This window comes from Lactuca sativa, chromosome 4, assembly GCF_002870075.4.
Source record: "Lactuca sativa cultivar Salinas chromosome 4, Lsat_Salinas_v11, whole genome shotgun sequence".
NCBI lineage: Eukaryota > Viridiplantae > Streptophyta > Magnoliopsida > Asterales > Asteraceae > Lactuca > Lactuca sativa.
In genome coordinates this window covers 345,946,429-345,965,009 of record NC_056626.2, presented here as the reverse complement: position 1 = coordinate 345,965,009, position 18,581 = coordinate 345,946,429, and the positions used below count along the sequence as shown (strand labels likewise).

The 18,581-nt window shown below is 35.7% G+C and overlaps 1 protein-coding gene across 1 annotated transcript; it reads right to left on the bottom strand.

Moving 5' to 3' along the window:
• Positions 1–1,108: 1,108 nt before the first annotated feature.
• Positions 1,109–5,999, bottom strand: LOC111910695 (protein CROWDED NUCLEI 4). The gene is made up of 8 exons (XM_052770636.1): positions 5,683–5,999; positions 5,147–5,356; positions 4,821–5,074; positions 4,464–4,734; positions 4,307–4,390; positions 2,797–4,226; positions 2,581–2,680; positions 1,109–1,541 (listed from the first exon to the last, which is right to left on the bottom strand). The coding sequence occupies exons 1-8, from the start codon at positions 5,878–5,880 to the stop codon at positions 1,473–1,475; spliced, it is 2,616 nt and encodes an 871-aa protein (XP_052626596.1). The 5' UTR covers positions 5,881–5,999; the 3' UTR covers positions 1,109–1,472.
• Positions 6,000–18,581: the final 12,582 nt, after the last annotated feature.

Genomic DNA, 18,581 nt, shown 5'->3' with positions numbered 1-18,581 from the left:
TAAACTATACTCCGGAAAAAAAAACGCATGTCAACCTGACTTTAAACGAAGCATATATGCATGTGTTAATTTTTCACATAATACAAAATACAAAAACAAATAGTTCAAAAGTTAAAAAATTTCAACTTTGATATCCTGACTTCGGAGGACTGTAAGTCATTGAATATTAAACCAATAATGACAAAATTATAGTCTAAAATCATGTACAAACTCTAAGCTACAAGTTGGAAAAAACCGCATGTCGGTCCGACTTCAAACGAATAAGATATGCATGCTTTAAAACTTTCACAAAATACAAAAATGCTGAAAAAGTAAAAACTTTCAGCTTTGATATCTCGACTTTGGGGGACTGTAAATCAATTAATATCAAACTAAAAATAACAAATTTATAGTTTAAAATCATCTAGAAACTCTAAACTACACATTCGAAAAAACGTATCTCAATCCGACTTAAAACGAATAAGATATGCATGTTTTAAACGTTTCACAAAAATCGGTTCCGGTCCCTAAAAGTGGTTCCGGTTCCTAACGGTTCCGGTTCCGGTTCTTAGAACCGGTTTACCCGGACCCGATGGACCCAGACCCGGATAATGCCAATTTTTAAACCCGGAACCGGAAAATTTCATCCCTAATCTAGAGTAGAAGAGGATATCAGTATTTGGTTCTCGGATTCTCGGTGGAATCCATTGATTCAATGAGTTTAGTAACAGATTTTTTAGTGTTTTATTTTAAAAACATATGCTGAAGTTAATCTATTTATTTAGTCATATTGAGATTTATGAAGCTTAAATTGATGATGAATCCTTCATTAGTTCATCTACATCCTAAATTGACCATGGAATTCGCGTTAAGATGTGATTTGAATGGAATTCTCATTGTCTATTATTGTATCTATTGATATGTATCAATTTAAGAATAACAATTCGTTATATCTCATCTAAAGTTGTCAATGACAATATTAGATCATTTAAACAAATATATACATATATCCCTTGATGATAACATACCACACACAATTTTTCATGGCATATAAAACACAAATTAGCTACATAAATCAAATAGGCATATTATATTATAATTAACGCATATAAACATGTTCAACATCAAATAGTCACCAAAATCCATACCATTAAAACCAAAATATTGTCATCTTACACAAATTTAGTTAAACAAACAAATAGCACAACCAAACACCAAATCCAAAACCACCATTTACAACTCCCAACCAAAACCCTTCTATAAGACTACGAAACATGTCAAAGTCAACTATTTGAGAGAAAAAAAGTCAACACTCGAAAATTAGGGTTTATAGAAAGTTAAAAACCCTTCCCTTCTATAAGGTGAAAATATCATCAAACCTACTTTACCTCACAACACCAAACCCTAAAAAGGAAACCAAACCACCATTACTTGATATGTACCTAAAACCCTAAAATATATATATAATAAGATTGGGTTATTATGCACATAAATCACTCTTGAATTTGTCCTTTAAGCTTCTTCGTGTCATTTGATTCCAGGTGGCTTTTCTGTTCTCCCTCCTATTTAAAAATAATAATAAAAAAATAGTGTGGTTAAGGATTTGTTTGGTAATGGTTTGATGGAATGGAATTGAATGATGGAAGGAATGGAATTGACATATTATGGGAATGGAATCTGGAAGAGTTGTTGCATTATGCATTCCATGATTATTTTGGTTGTGAGCTGTAGACATGTACAAATGGAATGAATTGTGTGTCCACTTTTTTATATTATATCAAGATACAAGTTTAAAAAAATTTGTGAATTTTTTCAAGGGTTTTATGAAGAAAAATCTCATTATTTTGGGAAATCTTTTGATAAAGTCCTAAATGTTTTTTTTAACAGGAAAGTCTCATTATTATGGGAAAATCACATAATCTGTCATCTCCTGTTAAAATAAAATAAAAAAATAACTTTTTCGTTAATTTTGGCAAATTGTTAAATAATTAGGACTTTCCTGTTCAAAAAAAACATTTAGGAATTTATCAAAAAAATTCCCAAAATAATGGGACTTTTCTGCATAAAACCCTTTTTTTAATAAAAAATAGAAGTAATATAAAAAAATAAATGCATCCCAATTCCCAGATAATAAAATAGAAAATATATATTCTCGTTATTTTTAGAGCATAAAACTGAATTTTAATTAATAATCATTATTTTTTTTAAAAAGGTATCTGTCACTAAATATTATATTAATAAAAGTTTAATATCAGATAATACAAAAAGTGAAAAAATTAATAAAATAGACGGAATCACATACACATTGGTTCAAGAACAGCCCATTCCATCTATCAGATTAAACAAAATGTTTTTTTCATTCCGATGGAATGAACAATTCCATTCCTTCCATGATTACTAAAAAATCATAGATGTAAGACTGTCATGCAAATATGCTATGAAGAAGCTTTCAAGTAAAATGAAAGGAATCACATTCTTTCAACAACCAGCCATTCCATTCCACACCATCAAAGCGCTTTTTTCCAAACGGAATGACCAATTCCATTCCATCTTACCAATCACTACATAAAGCATAGATATAAAACAGTCAAAAAAAATTACCTGACTATTTTCAACAGTATTTTTACTACGAACAGATGTCACTTCTCGAATTTTAATAATTTTGTCAATATACACAGTAGTCTCCTTGGTAGAATCCCTCCTACAAACTCACAAAAGTTATATTTTAATAATTATAAACCAGTTTAACAATAAAGCATATAAAAAATAAAATATATATATATATATATATATATATATATATATATATAAATATACCGAGGGGTAATATCGTCCGGTTGTTTCTTCCTTTTCTTGTTACTCTGTGTTTGCTCCAACAAAGTACTTGCACACCTTTTAAGCCACCCAAAAGGAGCAGAAAGAGGAGGTGTTGACCCATTATTATTTAATTCATTTTTAAATGAATTAATTTCCACAATTTCATTTCTTTTTTGCAGATTTGGATCACATTCTTGAATTTCATTTTCAGTGATTTGAAAGCCAACACCTTTCACATCTTCTAGTTTCTTCAACTCTTCGATCTTTTCAAGAATCTCTTGTCTATCAGAATGTAAAAGTTCCCTCTGTTTTTCCAATTTTACCCTTTGGTCTTTTAATTGTTGTATAGAATCATTCAATTCAGCCCATTCTTTATCCCTTCTTTCATGATCTAAAATGATTTCTTTTCTTTCCTTTTCAAGTCTTTTCATTTCAATGTTGACTTGTTCAGCTTCTTTTCTTGCTGTTTCTTTTAAAGATGAAATGTATTCGAGTTCTTTTTTCTTTTCTTCTTCAAAAGATTTTTCTTTTTCCTTTAAATAGCTTTCTACTTCTTCACGTTTCTTTTCAATGCAATTTTCTAATTCTTTTTTCTGCATTTCAATATCCATGACAAAATCAGTTCTTTCTTTTTGGATTTTGGAGAACCAATCAGAACGTTCCTTTTCGATTTCTCTCATGAACTTTTCCCTATCGTTCGAAAGGGTATTTACGTCTTTTTTGTATTGTTCCCGAATCATGTCTTTTTCTAATTTCAAAACATCGCGTTCTTCCTTCAAGAATTTCAAGATTGTAACTCTTTCTTCTGCGATTTTCTCTGATTCCAATCTTAATTCTTCTCTTTTTTCATCGATTAATTCCCATTCTGTTTCAAATTTTGCTTTTTCTTTTTTTAATTTTTCTGCTTCACTTTCAAATTCGTGTTTTTGAGCTCGAATCATGTCGATTTCCTCTTTTAACCTTCGTTCCAAAATCATCAGCTCGTTTGTTTCGTTTCTCATGGCTTCCACTTTCTCTTCTGCATTCAAAATCTCCTTGCTTCTTTCATCCAATAACTTTAAGGATTTTTGAAGGTCAATTTTCATTTGATTTACTTCTTCTTTTTCCTTCTCTAATATACTTTTCTGCAGCTTTAACTCTCGTTCGACTTCAAGGACAGTTTTGTCTTTTTCCTCAACAGCATTCGTTTTTTCTGAAAGCTCCTTTTCCTTCTCACCAATGGCTCTCGATTTCACCTCCAATTCATGCTCTTTTTCAGCAAGTAAATCCTCCCGTTGACTAAAGTCAACTTCCCTCAACTCTGAAGCCCTTCTTTTGTTCTCAATTGTTTCCTCCATTGCTTTGAGTTTTCTTTCTAATTCAGCTTCAAATTGGGAACTCTTCTCTTTCAAAACAGCTTCATGATCAGCCAAAGCCTTTTTAATTCTCTCCTGAAAAAAATACAAAAACAAATTTAGTAATTCCAATTTAAAAATATACATCATTTGGAGTAAATTAAATAGTAACTCACAGATTCCTTGTTTGAAATTTCCTCTTGCTGTATACGCAACTCTTCATACTTCTTTTTTAACTCATTTTCCTTATTTGTGATATCCTGTAAGCAATAAAGAATGAGTAGGAGTATAATAAGTTATTATAAAAAGAATGAATGAATATCTGAACAAAACCTCTTCTTTAGAATCCAAGGAGGCTGCTTTTGTATCAAGATTGTGTTTTTCTTCTTTAAGGGATTTACATTCCTCTTCAAGGCTTAATTTTGAAGCCTGCAATTGCTTTTCATGGCTACTTATTTCCTCAATTCTACTCGAAATATATTCTTCCCTTTGATTTAACAAAGCTTGCCCCTCAAGTAATCTTTCTTGTGATTGTTGCACAGATTTCTGCCTTTCACATAAAGATTGTCTTTCAAGAAGAATTTCCTTCTCTTTTGCTTCACACCTGTATCATACACAGAGCACCAAATATAGTTAATTCTGTGCTATATAAGGCAAAAAGTATACATTCATAAAGATAAGATAACATACTCTGATTTGAATGAATTCATCTGTCTCCTAAGATCATCTTCCCTTGCTTCAACTTCATGTAACTTTCTTTCAGAAACTCTCCGATATCTAGAAGCTTCTGCATCCAAAGATTCTGCAGCTTGCATCTTTGAATTGGCTTCAGTCATCTTTTTTAAGGCGTCTTCCATCATTGTTCTTGCTTCAGCTAATTTAATTTCAGCTGCAACTTTTGCCTCAGCACATTCTGCACGCATCTCATGTAATGCTTTTTCAATCTAAAAAAAGAAAGATACTATTTTAGTGAAAGCCAATAAACACGTTATGAAAAGAAAATATTGTATGCGTACATTGGAAACACATTCTTTCTCTATTCCTAGAGCTTTCTTCAACTTCTCTTCCCTTTTCTTTGCTTCAGCTAAAGCAGACAAATGGGCAGCTTGGTTGCTCTTGAGTGTCATTTCAGCTGACTCTGCGGTTGATTTCATCTGTTCATAACTCGTAATCCATTCTTTTTTTTCAATTATCAAAATGCCCATTTGATTTTGAAGGTTGTATATCTGCATCAAATTCACAGAAACAATGGAGGAATCCAATTAATAGTTAACATCCAAGTAAAAGAGGAGTTGGAAGGTTTTCTTGAACATTAGGGTTTGTACGTTTTTTCACAATACCCCCACTAAAGATGACTAAGCATCCCGATTTATGTCGCAAATTAATTCAAGCTTTAAAACTCAATTATCACTATGCATTAATGGAATTCCTTCCAAAAAGAGAAAAACAAAACACCTAATTACCAAAGAATAACATATACGTCGAGCAGTGAATATAAACAAAGCCAAAGCCAAGAAGAATATTAATCAAGGTGAATGGCAAAAGAGAGGACCTCAGCTTCGAGTTTAGCGATGTGAGCGATGAGTGAACCTTTATCCCTTCGCTTAATCGATTCTTCATCGAAGCCAGCTTCACGAAGACGCTTCCATATGGTTTCATCGCTCAAAGGGCTTTTGAAACTCAAAACCCTAGACGAATTGTTGGGTGTTGTGGGAGTAACTGCAAATCGTCCCGAATGAGGACTCGCCATCCGATCTGAAAACACTCGAACCTCAAACCGAGATCGATGATCTGTTCGACGATTCTCTTTGGATTTTCGATTTTCGATCGTCTTTACTCTTTTTGTTCACAGCTGATTGCAGCTTACTTTTCGTTCCTTTATGTTATTATTCAGAATAAACATTTATTGCCAAACGACGGCGTTTGTAAAGCGGTAAATAAATTCAATTTCTTTTCGTTTTGGGGGTACGGATTGTTCAAAATTCAAATGAGAAAGAGATAAATCTTGTTTTTGAAAAAATAATAGTAAAAATTACCTTGAGGAAAACGATATATTCTAAGACTAGTAGGAGTGGACAACTCTCCTGTTATTGGGGCTAATAACGTCTAATAACACCCATGAACACTGCCCCCCTTTAATGTTATTAGGTGTTAAAGGTTTGTGCGTTGCTTCCCGTAATCACCACCACTTTCCATTAACGTCGTTTTTTTCTTTTTATCAAAACGCCGGTGCCCACACCCACCAGTCTTAGTCAACCATCCATATCTCTTTTCTTAATTTTGTATCGATCCCTCTTGTAATTTGTATTGATCTCCTTGTAATATTTGTAGGACTTCATCTTTATATCAATCATGTATTTTCTCCTAATATAATTGAAAAACTAAACGTATGTTTTGTGAAATCCCGGAATTTAGGTCTAAATATGTAAATTGTTTGTTCACCGTAAACCACATTATAGTCAGTGACGGGCACATAATGTTTTAATAGGGGTGTCACTCGTATTACAAGTCGATGCACCTAATAGAAAAAAAAAATACACTACGTGCCGGAAATTGAGCAGTAGCTCGGGACCCCCCGGGCTCCACTAAGGTCCACCCCTTATTATAGTGCATTTAGGATACCTCAAAACGCTTGAAAAATTAACCGTCATCATCAGACAGAAAATGGTTCAAAAATCGGTGAGACCCAATGCCCTAAAAATCAAGTTTTTGTATTTGACCTATATTGGGGCCATGGATGATAAAATTGGATAGAACATGTTCTCAGGATTCCGTAGATATAAAAGAACGTTCAAAATCGAGATCGTATATGAAAGTTATGTATGTTTTAAGTTTTTAAACAAGTATATACATGATTTTATCCGGTACCAAACACTACACGGCTTAGTTTAAGGTTGCTACACACCTCGTAAATTAAGTTTGAGCACGTTTTTGAACTCAGGTTTCGGTCTAGTATTTGATTTTACTATTCCAGTATTTTTCATCAGATTTACGAAAATTGACGAATCGGAAGCCCGATTGACGCAAAACTTCAAACGCAGTTTTACGGAGATCTGTATATCAGATTTGATTGCTATTCGAATATTTGAAATCATCACAATCGTGACATTTTCCTGGCACTTTCGAAATATTTTGACAAGCACTGAAAATGGTGTCACGTAAATCGAGGCAACTTGTGAGTAGGTTAAATAAAATAAAAAAAAGTCAGCGCACATTTTTCTCCCACGTGTGCCTTTGACCATGATGGGTCAACATCTCACATTTTGACTTAGTTTGCCTATGTCCTACTACTCCCTCTCTTAAACTCTATATGTCACTCTCTCGCTAACAAATTTTCTTTCCTTGTCCTTCCTTCCTTCCTTCTTCTTCTTCTTCTTCTATAGAGCAAAGCAACTGTCAGTTCGGGGGTGGAGGACGTCATGTTTAGTATCACAAGACATGCATCATAGTAAGCAAAGTAATGAACAACCATTTCATTAGAAAGAAAGTGTTTACAATGTATGTGTTCACAAAACATAGAGTACATAAGCAAATAACAAAACAAGACTTGGAGCTATACTGCTCCATCTTCTGAATTCCCAGCGTGAGTACCTGTCTACTAGTTTTCTGAGAATACAAGTTATTTGAAAGAGTTTATCAACAATTAAGCTAGTGAGTTCATAAGATTTTAGTGATGTAAGTAAGTTGTAGAAATTTGTTGTGAAATGTAGTTGAAAAATGTAGTAAGTTGCAAGTTATGTAAGTTGCAAGTTATGTTTAGAAAAGTTCACTTGTTCCTCCATAAAATCCTATATTCCCTGTTTTGATGAAAGAAAAGTAAAAATGACTCTACAATCCTTTCTATGAGTACTAAATGGATACAAGTTATATAAAACTCATAGTAAACAAGCAATCAATTATGTGTATCTGCCCTAAGCCCACAACCAAACAAGGAACAGGAAATGAGGTGGATGACACACATCTCATTGGTTGTTAGATCCTTGTTGTATATAACCCTGGTGTATTCCTTTGGTACTCATGAAGTTAATTGTAATAGTTCCTTTATAATTTATGAAAAGATTCTTTAAGAAAACCCTTATTTCTTATAATAAAATAGTAACCACAGTAGTTCCATCTATAATCACTTAGTTTATACTAGCTATATATAATCTAATATCGAACACATAGTTAATTGTGTGAATCTGCCCTAAGCCCACAACCAAACAAGGAATAGGGAATGAGGCGGAAGGCACACATCCAACTACCTATTGGATATAAATTATATATAACCTTCGATGTATAAACTAAGGTATTGTAGAGTTAACTACCTAAGGTCCTTTAAAATGATGGATTATTAAAATGGTTTAAACCCTTTACTGGTAAGTTTCTAGTTTTGTATATCCAAAGTTCTAATTTGAAAAGTATGTTTTGTACTAGAAAATTATGCATTGAATTAGTGTCCTATGACCTGACCCATACCTGGTACCCCTTATGATGACTTAATGTATACAGAACATATATATAACTAATATCGAATGGATAATAGGCTGGGTGAATCCACTCTAAGCCCACTACCAAACAAGGAACAGGAAATGAAGCAGAAAGCATACATCCTATTACCTATCGGATATTATTAATATATACCTCTTGATGTATACCTTAAGAATCATAAGGTTAGCATTATGGTCCCCTTCTACTAAATGTACTAGACCCGACTGTTTTGTTTGTTGTTTGAAAAGACGTAAGTTTTCCCTAGTTTATAACTATCTTAACTCGAAAATAGTTTGCATTAACTTTCAAGTGGAACTGTCACTTTATGAAAGTAATGGGAAAATACAAGTACCCAGTTGTCTTATGAATGACATACTGGTCGTACTAATTACCTTAAAACATATTTGTTTTATTAAGGTCATAATGTGAAGGCTAGTTCCCATACTGTACGCTCTCCCTGTCAAAAGATTATGGGAACCAAACACGATTTCAGCAAACCAGTTGCTAGGCCGTGTAATCCACATTAAGGTTATGTGATCATGTATACCCAATATAATTATCACATTTTGTTTAGAACAGTGCGTTAGTGATTCATTGGTATAATTAGATCCTGTAGTTGTCCCATGCTATAGCACCTTATTATGTTTGTTTTGTTATAGTATCTTAGTATGTTCTTTCTGTTAGCATGTATTGAATCTTCCTCCCTGTTTCTCTTTATTGTGTCTTCTCTTATGTTATCGTGTATTGTATCTAGTATGAGCTGACTCTCTAAACTATACCCATTATAGTTTACTAGTCTTTAACTTGAACTGTTTTTGAAAAGACTCGCTTTACTACCAAGTTATGCTTGTACTTTAAAATGGAGTTTTGTTAAACTAAAAAGTAACATAACTTTAAAAGATCTTTTGAAATGTTTTGATTACTTATAAAAGACATAAGTAATCATTTAAAGATGTTTAACAAACAATTATACAATTATAAAATGTGTTCAACTTGTATTCCCCCCCCCCCTTAAAAGCATTTAAAACAGTTTAAAAGATTCATTACGGGGTATGAACTCACCTAATGTGGGTGGATCAAACGAATACACGTGTAAGGATGAGAAGCTCCACGAATGATGTCCCGAGACTTAACAAGTCCTAAATGACATATAATGACATATATTGGCATGAATATGGGGTTTAGAAGCAACCAAATGCAAGGAAACACCTTATGGGACTAGGAAACACTTAGACCAAGTGTTGGAATCACATGTGATTGACCTTAAGGGTGTGGAATGGAACTAACAAGAGTTTACTACCATGGGTTTACGGCCAAAGGGAGTTTACGGCCGTAAAATCATGGTCAAACATGCATAAGTGTTTGTTTGAAGGCTAGGGAAGCTCGAGGGACTTTTGCTCTACTAAAGGATGAGAAAAACCCACTCATTGGAGAGTGTTGAGGTGTTTACGGCCCAAGGGAGTTTACTCCTAACCGTAAACTCTCTAAATGGTCACATTTAGGGTCTTAAAGGTAAGGAGTCTCAGGGGTTCAAGTGTTATAAGGTTAAGCAAGAGTCTAGATGTGTTTAAGGTCCACAATTTGACCAAACTTGGAGTTTACGGCCAAGGGTGTTTACTCTTGGGCTGTAAACTCTCTAAATGATGAGTTTAGTGATGTTTTCAAGGCTCTAAGCATGAGTTCTAACTAGATAACAAGTGTAGGGAAGAGTACTTACGATATAGAGGCTTGAAATGGTCGATCTTGGCCAAGAACACTAGTGTGTGTTCTTGATGTTCTTAGTGAAACTTGAAGATCTAAGAAAACATGATTTTCATGGATGAAATCATGAGATGATGCTAGTTAAGAAGGATTAACAACAAACTAGAGCAAGAACACTTATGATTTTTGAAGATCAAGGATGAAGATCAGGACGATAGTTGAGAGAGAAATGGAGTGTTCTTGAGGAGGAAGTGAGAGAATGAAGAAAAGTTGAAGAATATGAGGTTATATAGGGGATTTTACGGCCCTCCTTGAGTTTACGGCTGTAAACTCAAGTGCTTGAGGCCGTGAACTCTTCTTGATGAGGTTAAGGCTGGATTAGTTCAACAATGTCTCTAACAGGTAATTTCTAACACTTATTCCTTAAGTGTACTAGGCTCAGAACACTCAAAACAGGCTCCAAATTGTGGTAAATGATAGCAGGAGTGAGTCTGTCACTGAGTTGAGTTAACTAACTGAGCTTTCAAAGAAAAAATGTTCAGGTTGTCACAGCAACCCAACATGTGCATCACTGTTGCTGCTGGCTCCTTCATACCCCTCGTTCTTACTCCACTACTTCCCACTGCCCAACACCACCTGCTGTCACCACCATTTTGGTCGACTAAGCCCCACCGCCATAAACCACCACTTCTCCCATATTTCTGTCGAGCAAGGCTGTCAAGCCCCCCTCCCCCTGAACTCACCAGTTTATTGCTTCCCTTCTTCCCTCGTCGTGAACCGTCGGACGCCAAAAGGAACCGAGTAACGGAGTTGCAACCCACCACCGATGAAAAACCACCCAACACCCACCACTACTGTTTCTGTAAGCCTATACTCTTCCACCACTCCGACCACATGTCACCGCCCATCTTCCCCTCCTTATTTGTTCTCTCAAACTGAGAAGCAAGCAAAAGTAGTAGAAGTCGCCGGAGCCGCCAACCACTTTTATTGAGCAACCCTCCATCGCCACCTCCACGTGCTGATGCTGTTGTGGAAGTCCGATCAGGCAACACCACCCCCTTGTCACTGCTATAGGTATCAACCACCACCATCGTGTATTATTTTGTTGTCCCACCGATGGCTTCCAGCCGAGAACCAAGAGACCCAACAGATTGTTGGAATCAGGCCCTTTATATTCACTTCACTGTAGCAACAATCAATATAATATACCTCTGTTATGTTACGTGAGAAACCAAGAAGAAGAAGAATTGTTTATCAACTCAAAACTGCTGCATATATTATTCAGAAAATAAAGAGGCTTTTATAGCCTACATACCCTAACGAAACTAAAACAAATCAAACTCAAACAAAGGAACTAGTAAGCCCACGTGTTCCCATTTTCCAGCACTAATACTTGGTCCACATGACCCATTCAAGACCCATTCAATTTATTTTACTAACTAACAAAAACAAAATACTAATTAAATAAACCTTTCAAGATTAAAATACCAACATTCACCCACTTAATCTTGATTTGGTTTCCATCAAATCAATGCCGGTTCTTCATCTTCAATCAAGTTTGCTTCTTTGTCCTTTTCATTCCACTTAGTGCACTCATAGCTAAAGTGCCCAAAGTCTCCACAATCATAGCATCGAATTCCACTCTTGTCACCTCGACCTTTTCCTCTTCCTCGGCCTCTTCCATCTCTTTCAAAGTTCTTTCCACGTCCTCTTCCATGTCCACTACTATCACCATGCCTTTGTTCACTTACCATCATGACTTGACCTTGCTCTTCCTCCTTTTCTTCATGAATTTGAAGCCTTTCTTCATAGGCTTTGACCCTTCCAACAGCTTCTTCAAATGTCATAGTTTCAAGGTCAGAATATTGTTCGATTGGAGCTACTATTGGCAAGTACTTCTTTGGAACCGAATTGAGAAACTTCCTTACAATCACCTCCTCTTGGCAACAATACCACTTATTTTGCCCGAAAAGTCATTGATTGACTCATTTTCCTTCATCTTAAGCATCTCCAATTCATTCCTTAAGGGTTGCAGCCTTGCTTTTTGCACCCGTTCAGCTCCAATATACCTAACCTTGATTGATTCCCAAACATCTTTTGCATTCTTGTGTTTAGCAACCTATAAAAGAACATTCTCTGGGAGGGTTTGAAAATTTATGCCTTTAGTGGTATAATTCTTCTTCTCATCAACTGCATCTTTGGTTATTGCATCCCAATGTCCATATGCTCTCAAAACAGTTTCAATCATAATAGACTAAGTAGTATAATTGGTTTCAGTTAATTTAGGACATTGAAATGGTATAACAGTACCTTGAGCCACAACCTCTTTTGATTCCCCTTCTTTTGATCCTCCTGCCATGCTTTCTGTCACAGACTTCGATCTCTTTTCTCAAGCAAATCTACAGTCTCTTTTGCCTCTTTTTTTTAGTCTTCGGTCTGATTGTTAAGCAGTCGGTCCTTTGCTACTTTGTTGGTCCCTTCTTTTCTTTTTATCTACCTTCAACGGTCACTTACTGGCAGCGGTCACTTTCTGCTTATATGTCGTAGGCGAGTTCTTGTTAGTCTTCTCGCTAGTTCTTCCTTCCTCAATTCGGTGTTCTTCACATGAAATCGCCTCTCTCTTATTCTAAACGAGCCCTAGGCTCTAATACCAAATGTTAGAATCAGGCCCTTTATATTCACTTCACTACAGCAACAATCAATATAATATACTTCTGTTGTAACTCCCCGATTCTCAAGTATTGCTTAAATAAGATTTATTGGGGTTAAGCTCTACTCGACGAGTTGGTTGACCTACTCGTCGAGTAGCAGCTGGATGAGATCGCGAGTTAAGTGACCTACTCGACGAGTCCATATTGGGACTCGGCGAGTAGGAGCTGGTAGATGAAACCCTAAATCCTGGGCTTTTCACCTCTATTTAAAGGAGCCTTAGCCTCCTTTGGCCTCTTTGCAGTCTTTGAGAGCCCCTTAAAACCTTAAATATGTGTGTGAGTGCCTTTTGTGTGGTGTTTGAAGCTTAGAAAGAGAATATTGGAGGAAGAAAGCTAGGAAGTGCAAAGGAATTGAAGCAAGGAAGGCGTGGGAAGCAGGATTTACCTCAGCTAGCATCCTTTGGAGGTATCAAAGTGCCATCCTTACTTCCCTTTTTCCCTTTTGTTGAGTTTCTAGGGCTTTTTATGGATTTTCAAGTTGGTATGATGAGCAATGGGCTAGATCTGAAGTTGTAACTTCAGATCTGGACCCTCCTTGGACTCTAGAAGCATAAAGTCATGGTTTTATTTGTAATTAAGGTCCCTCTTGAGCATGAAGTTCCATTAAGAACTTAACATAGGCATTTAGAGCCTTTATAGCCATGCATGCACGTAAAGTTTGCAACTTTACGTGATAAACATTCCCTACAAGCTTGGATCTATGAGTTGGAGCCGCTGCATGGCTCACAATAAGTCTGTATGGATAAAGGACTGAATGGACTCGGCGAGTCGCAAAGTTACTCGACGAGTCACATGAAGATGGATGTGAACTCGACGAGTTGGATGAACAACTCAGCGAGTCCGATGAAGATTGCCATAAACTCGACGAGTTGAAGAACAAATCGGCGAGTCAGATGAGTTTTCTCTTGGATATGTATGAGTGTGTATCTGTCGAGTTGCAAGGAGGGAACTCGAAGGGTGGCCTTAAAGTTTGATCGAGAATCAAAGGAACTCGACGAGTCACTCCGATGACTCGGCGAGCTGGAATGTACTTCAGGGAACCCGGCGAGTAGCCAAGGGTACTCGGTGAGTTAAGGTCAACATGGACTGTTGACCTTGACTAAGGACTTTGACTTTGACCAGGGGTTGACTAGTGGGTTATGGAGTACCTTATAAGGTTAAGGACTTATGAGTATGTTGTACTATGATAATAAGTGGTGGAGCCTGTGTCAAGTGATCCGAGAGTTGGAGTTTACCTTTCGTGTCGACATCTGCGAGGTGAGTTATCCTCACTGTATCGATATGGTCTACGGCACCAAGGCCGACCCTTTAATTGTTATTGTTATGGTATGCTACAAGTGGTTATGATCTGTTAGATCGGAATCAAGGTAGACAACATGTTATGCTTTTCTGATCCGTAGGGATTGGTATGTTAGTGACCTGCTAGGTCGGTACTCTAGTTACAGGAGAATTCTATGACTGATGATCAGTGTGACATACATGTTTGATGTTTGTATATGCCTATATATGATAGTATGCGCACATGGTTATTTTCTTGTGGTTGGGTTGAGGCGGTCTTGCTTTGTGCTGAAGGCCAATATACTCTCTGAGCGGTCCGGGGAGACTGTAGGCCCACGTGACGGACCAATCATGCCGAAGGCTCGAGATAGATTCAGACAGACTGTTGGCCCGGTAGGGCGGTCCAATCATGCCGATATGCATGTTGATTTTATTGATTATTACTGATATGGTATTGTCAGTGTGGTATTGGTATTTTGGGGGTAGCTCACTAATCCCTCAAGCTTACAGTTTTCAGTTTATTGTTTCAGGTACTTCAGGAAATCATGGCAAGGCGAAGGGGTGACCGTACCACTCCCCATCCTTATGTTATGATTTTTGGGACACTCTGATGGAAAATGATTTGAAAACATTTTGTAAACAATACTATTTGGTTTTTTTATTTATGATTGAAAAAGTTTAAATTTGGCGTAAAATTTATGGATGTTACATCTGTTATGTTACGTGAGAAACCAAGAAGAAGAAGAATTGTTTATCGACTCAAAACTGTTGCATATATTATACAGAAAATAAAGAGGCTTTTATAGCCTACATACCCTAACGGAACTAAAACAAATCAGACTCAAACAAAGGAACTAGTAAGCCCACGTGTTCCCATTTTCCAGCACTAATACTTGGTCCACATGACTCATTCAAGACCCATTCAATTTATTTTACTAACTAACAAAAACAAAATACTAATTAAATAAACCTTTCAATATAAAAATACCAACACAGATGGGTCTCGTTTCAGCTTCATGTATATGTAACGTGATGGAGTAGAGACGAATATTGTGCAAAGTTGATTTAAACATAACAAATCTACCCCCCGATTTGTTGGTCCTTACGACTTAGGCCCTTCCCTTGGAATAACTCAGCAATCAAGTCCAAACCCCTGTGGATTTATCCAGAAATCATCCCTCCACCAGAAACCTTAACAAACGTAGTCCTAGAACTCCAAATCAGCTTCAAATAGTGCACTTTTAGTCCATGCCTTGAAAATATATTGCAAGATCAGTGCCTTAAGGATGATTTTAGCAAAAATCAATCCCTAGGGAATTATTGGTGTTAACAAAAACCACCTTATACTTAATGATTAATACCAAAACTACCTTTTTGGTTTTATTAGGTAATATAAATATATATGGTGGTTCGTTTTAAGAGCAAGGAACAACGGTTAACAATTTTTCACAAGTTTCACACCACGAACCGAATTCACGCTACGAAATTGAGGTTTTACAGCCCCCTTTTTAATATTTTTACGCTTTGGGAGAGAATACATGTGCTATATATACTTATTTTTCATGAAAAACACTTACCGATTTCAAAACTAGTTTATAAATATTATTTTGTTAAATAATACTTCATTTATAGATAAACTAGTGATAATTATGTTTTATGTATATATGTTATAGTTGTTTTTAAATAATGCAAATATTTTTTTTAAACGGCAAACTATCCTACTCCTATTTTAATCCTAAACACCACCTATGTCTCCTAGTGAGACTTGAACCCATGACCTCTCATTTGAGAGAGTCACTCCTTACCTCTAGGCCAAAAGCCCTTTGGTGCAACTAGTTAAGATAACATATTATTCTATTACAAAAATATTATGATTTTATGACAAAATATGTTATAAAACTTATGTCATTAAAAGTTACCATATTTGTAGTATTTTAAGTTCACATCATATAGAGTTAGGTTCAAATGTTTCTAGCAACTATTGTGTTCCTAAATGCACCAATCACAATTTAGCAAATAATTAAATAATTAATTAAATCAAAAGGGTATTTCTGGGTTTTTGACACATTCAATTAATGGGATCATTTAATTAAATCCATTCAATTAAGGAAACAAAATAATTAGGTTTCACCTAATATCTCTTTTATCTGACATCTTATTCACCAGAATATGCTATTCTTCAGTCGCAATACCCTATATACCATCAATCCCCTTTGTCGAACCCTTCACCGTGTTTATCACAATCGCCGACAACATCCACCATCGTCCATTACCACTCCATGAAACAAATCAGACCTGAAAATAATAAAATACATGGAAGAAAGGGCATTTGTTTCTTACTCTCAAAAGTTTATGAAATGGAGAGTGTCAGCAAGAGTGGTGGTGCCGCCACCGCTGGTGGTGGTTTGTTGCTAGTAAACGAATCTTCTTCTAATGTACAGAAGGACATGAAGCGATTTCAGATAGAATTAAAACCTGATGAAACAACGATTGTTTCATAGGTTAAGCTGCTTAAAGAATTTGGCATTCCCGTTGACCAGTCTCCTCCTCCATCACCTGAGTCTCCAGTAAGAATTCTCCTTGTTGGTTTTATGTATATAATATTTTGATGATTTTGTTGTTGAATTTTTGTTATTTCTCCATTATTAGGGTTAAATGATTGTTTGATTTTTGCAAATTTTGTAATTTTTTTTTGATTTGGACACAATTCGACATGCTCTTTGTACAAAGGAAGCCTCAATGTAATAGAATTCAGCAAGGGAGCCCAAAATTTCTCGAATGGGAGACAAATTTTACAAATTGATTACAACTTTTATTTAAGGGTGGAAAATTGCTTAACTTGTATATTATTTTGCATTAAATTATGATACATGATGATGCAAGTGTCACAACTGAAAATTTTGAGCTATGTAATCTATACATTCAAGTTAATATGAATCAAAAACTTCAATCAAACACAACATGCTAGTACCACAAATAGTCATCAAACAATTGGAGACCCTAGAAGTCCTTGTTTAAGTCCCTTTTGGGCTAGGACTCCCTTATTGGATCCAAAGGGACCAATAAGCTTCCAATTAGACTATCATGGGCTTAGAACCCTAATTGGGCTCTAATTGGACCCACACTAAACTATTGCAACATTTTGGGCCATGTTGGGCCTAGAATGAAATAAATTAATGACTAGGAACCATAATTAACCTAATTTGACCCTAACTAGTCATAAAAATCACCTTTAAATTTATTTGGACCACAAATCACTCAACTTAACCATGAAAATTGGGCTAAGTATTTAAAGCCCAAACATTCTCTTTCCCTCCAACATTTTCGGCCCAAATCAAGCCCAAGAGAAAGGTTTGACTTTCACATGCCACCTCACTATTGTCCATAGGATCTCCATGCAAGATATTCCCTTTTCCCATGCAAGCATCACTTCAAAATCACCTCACTTCTCTCCTCTCTCTCACTCTCGGCCACATCTCAAACACACACACACATTTCACAAATTCCCTCAAAGAACATTCAAGAAAACTCTCTCATTTCCTCCCCATAAATTCGAGATTTCAAGAAGCTTTCAAGGAGATCTTTCAAGAAAAATCATCATCTAAGGTAAGATTATGCATAGATCTATGGTTTAAATTCTTTTGTTATCAAAATCCTTTCCTAATCTATGCAAAAATCGTGATCTTGCACCCTAGAACCATCTCAAAACTCGAGATCTTCATCAAAGGGAGCCAAGGCCAAAAACACTTCATTTTCCTTCCATTTTCCTTGCAAAACCGAATCAACACCCCAAGGTGAGCTTCATACCCCCTATTTTCTGTTTTTATGAGTTTTGTGGGGGGGGAATACAAGTGAAAGTGTAGATCTATATGTGTTTTGTATGCCTTGTATGATTTCCATGCTTATATGTATGCTTTTATGTGTTTTTATGTTGGATCTAGCCTTAAAACTCATCAAAACCGAGATATATCTTGTGTTAAATGATTTTAGCTTCAAATATATTTCTAAACACAAAGTGCTTCAAGAAAAATGGCTAAGTGGTTTAGTAATAATTTTCTTTGGGTTAAAAACACAAATTTTGGGCCTAAAATGTGAAAAATGCAAAAATAAGGGCCCAAATTGACATTTCACAGATTCTGATGGATGAAGTGTGCCAAAACAGTTTCCATAAATAAATTTCTGGAAATATACTCATTTAGGGGATTAAAAACATAAATTCCAAGCTTAATGGGCTAAAAATGAAAATTTCGGCCCAATAAGGCCCATTATGTGAATTTTTCTGTTTTGGAGG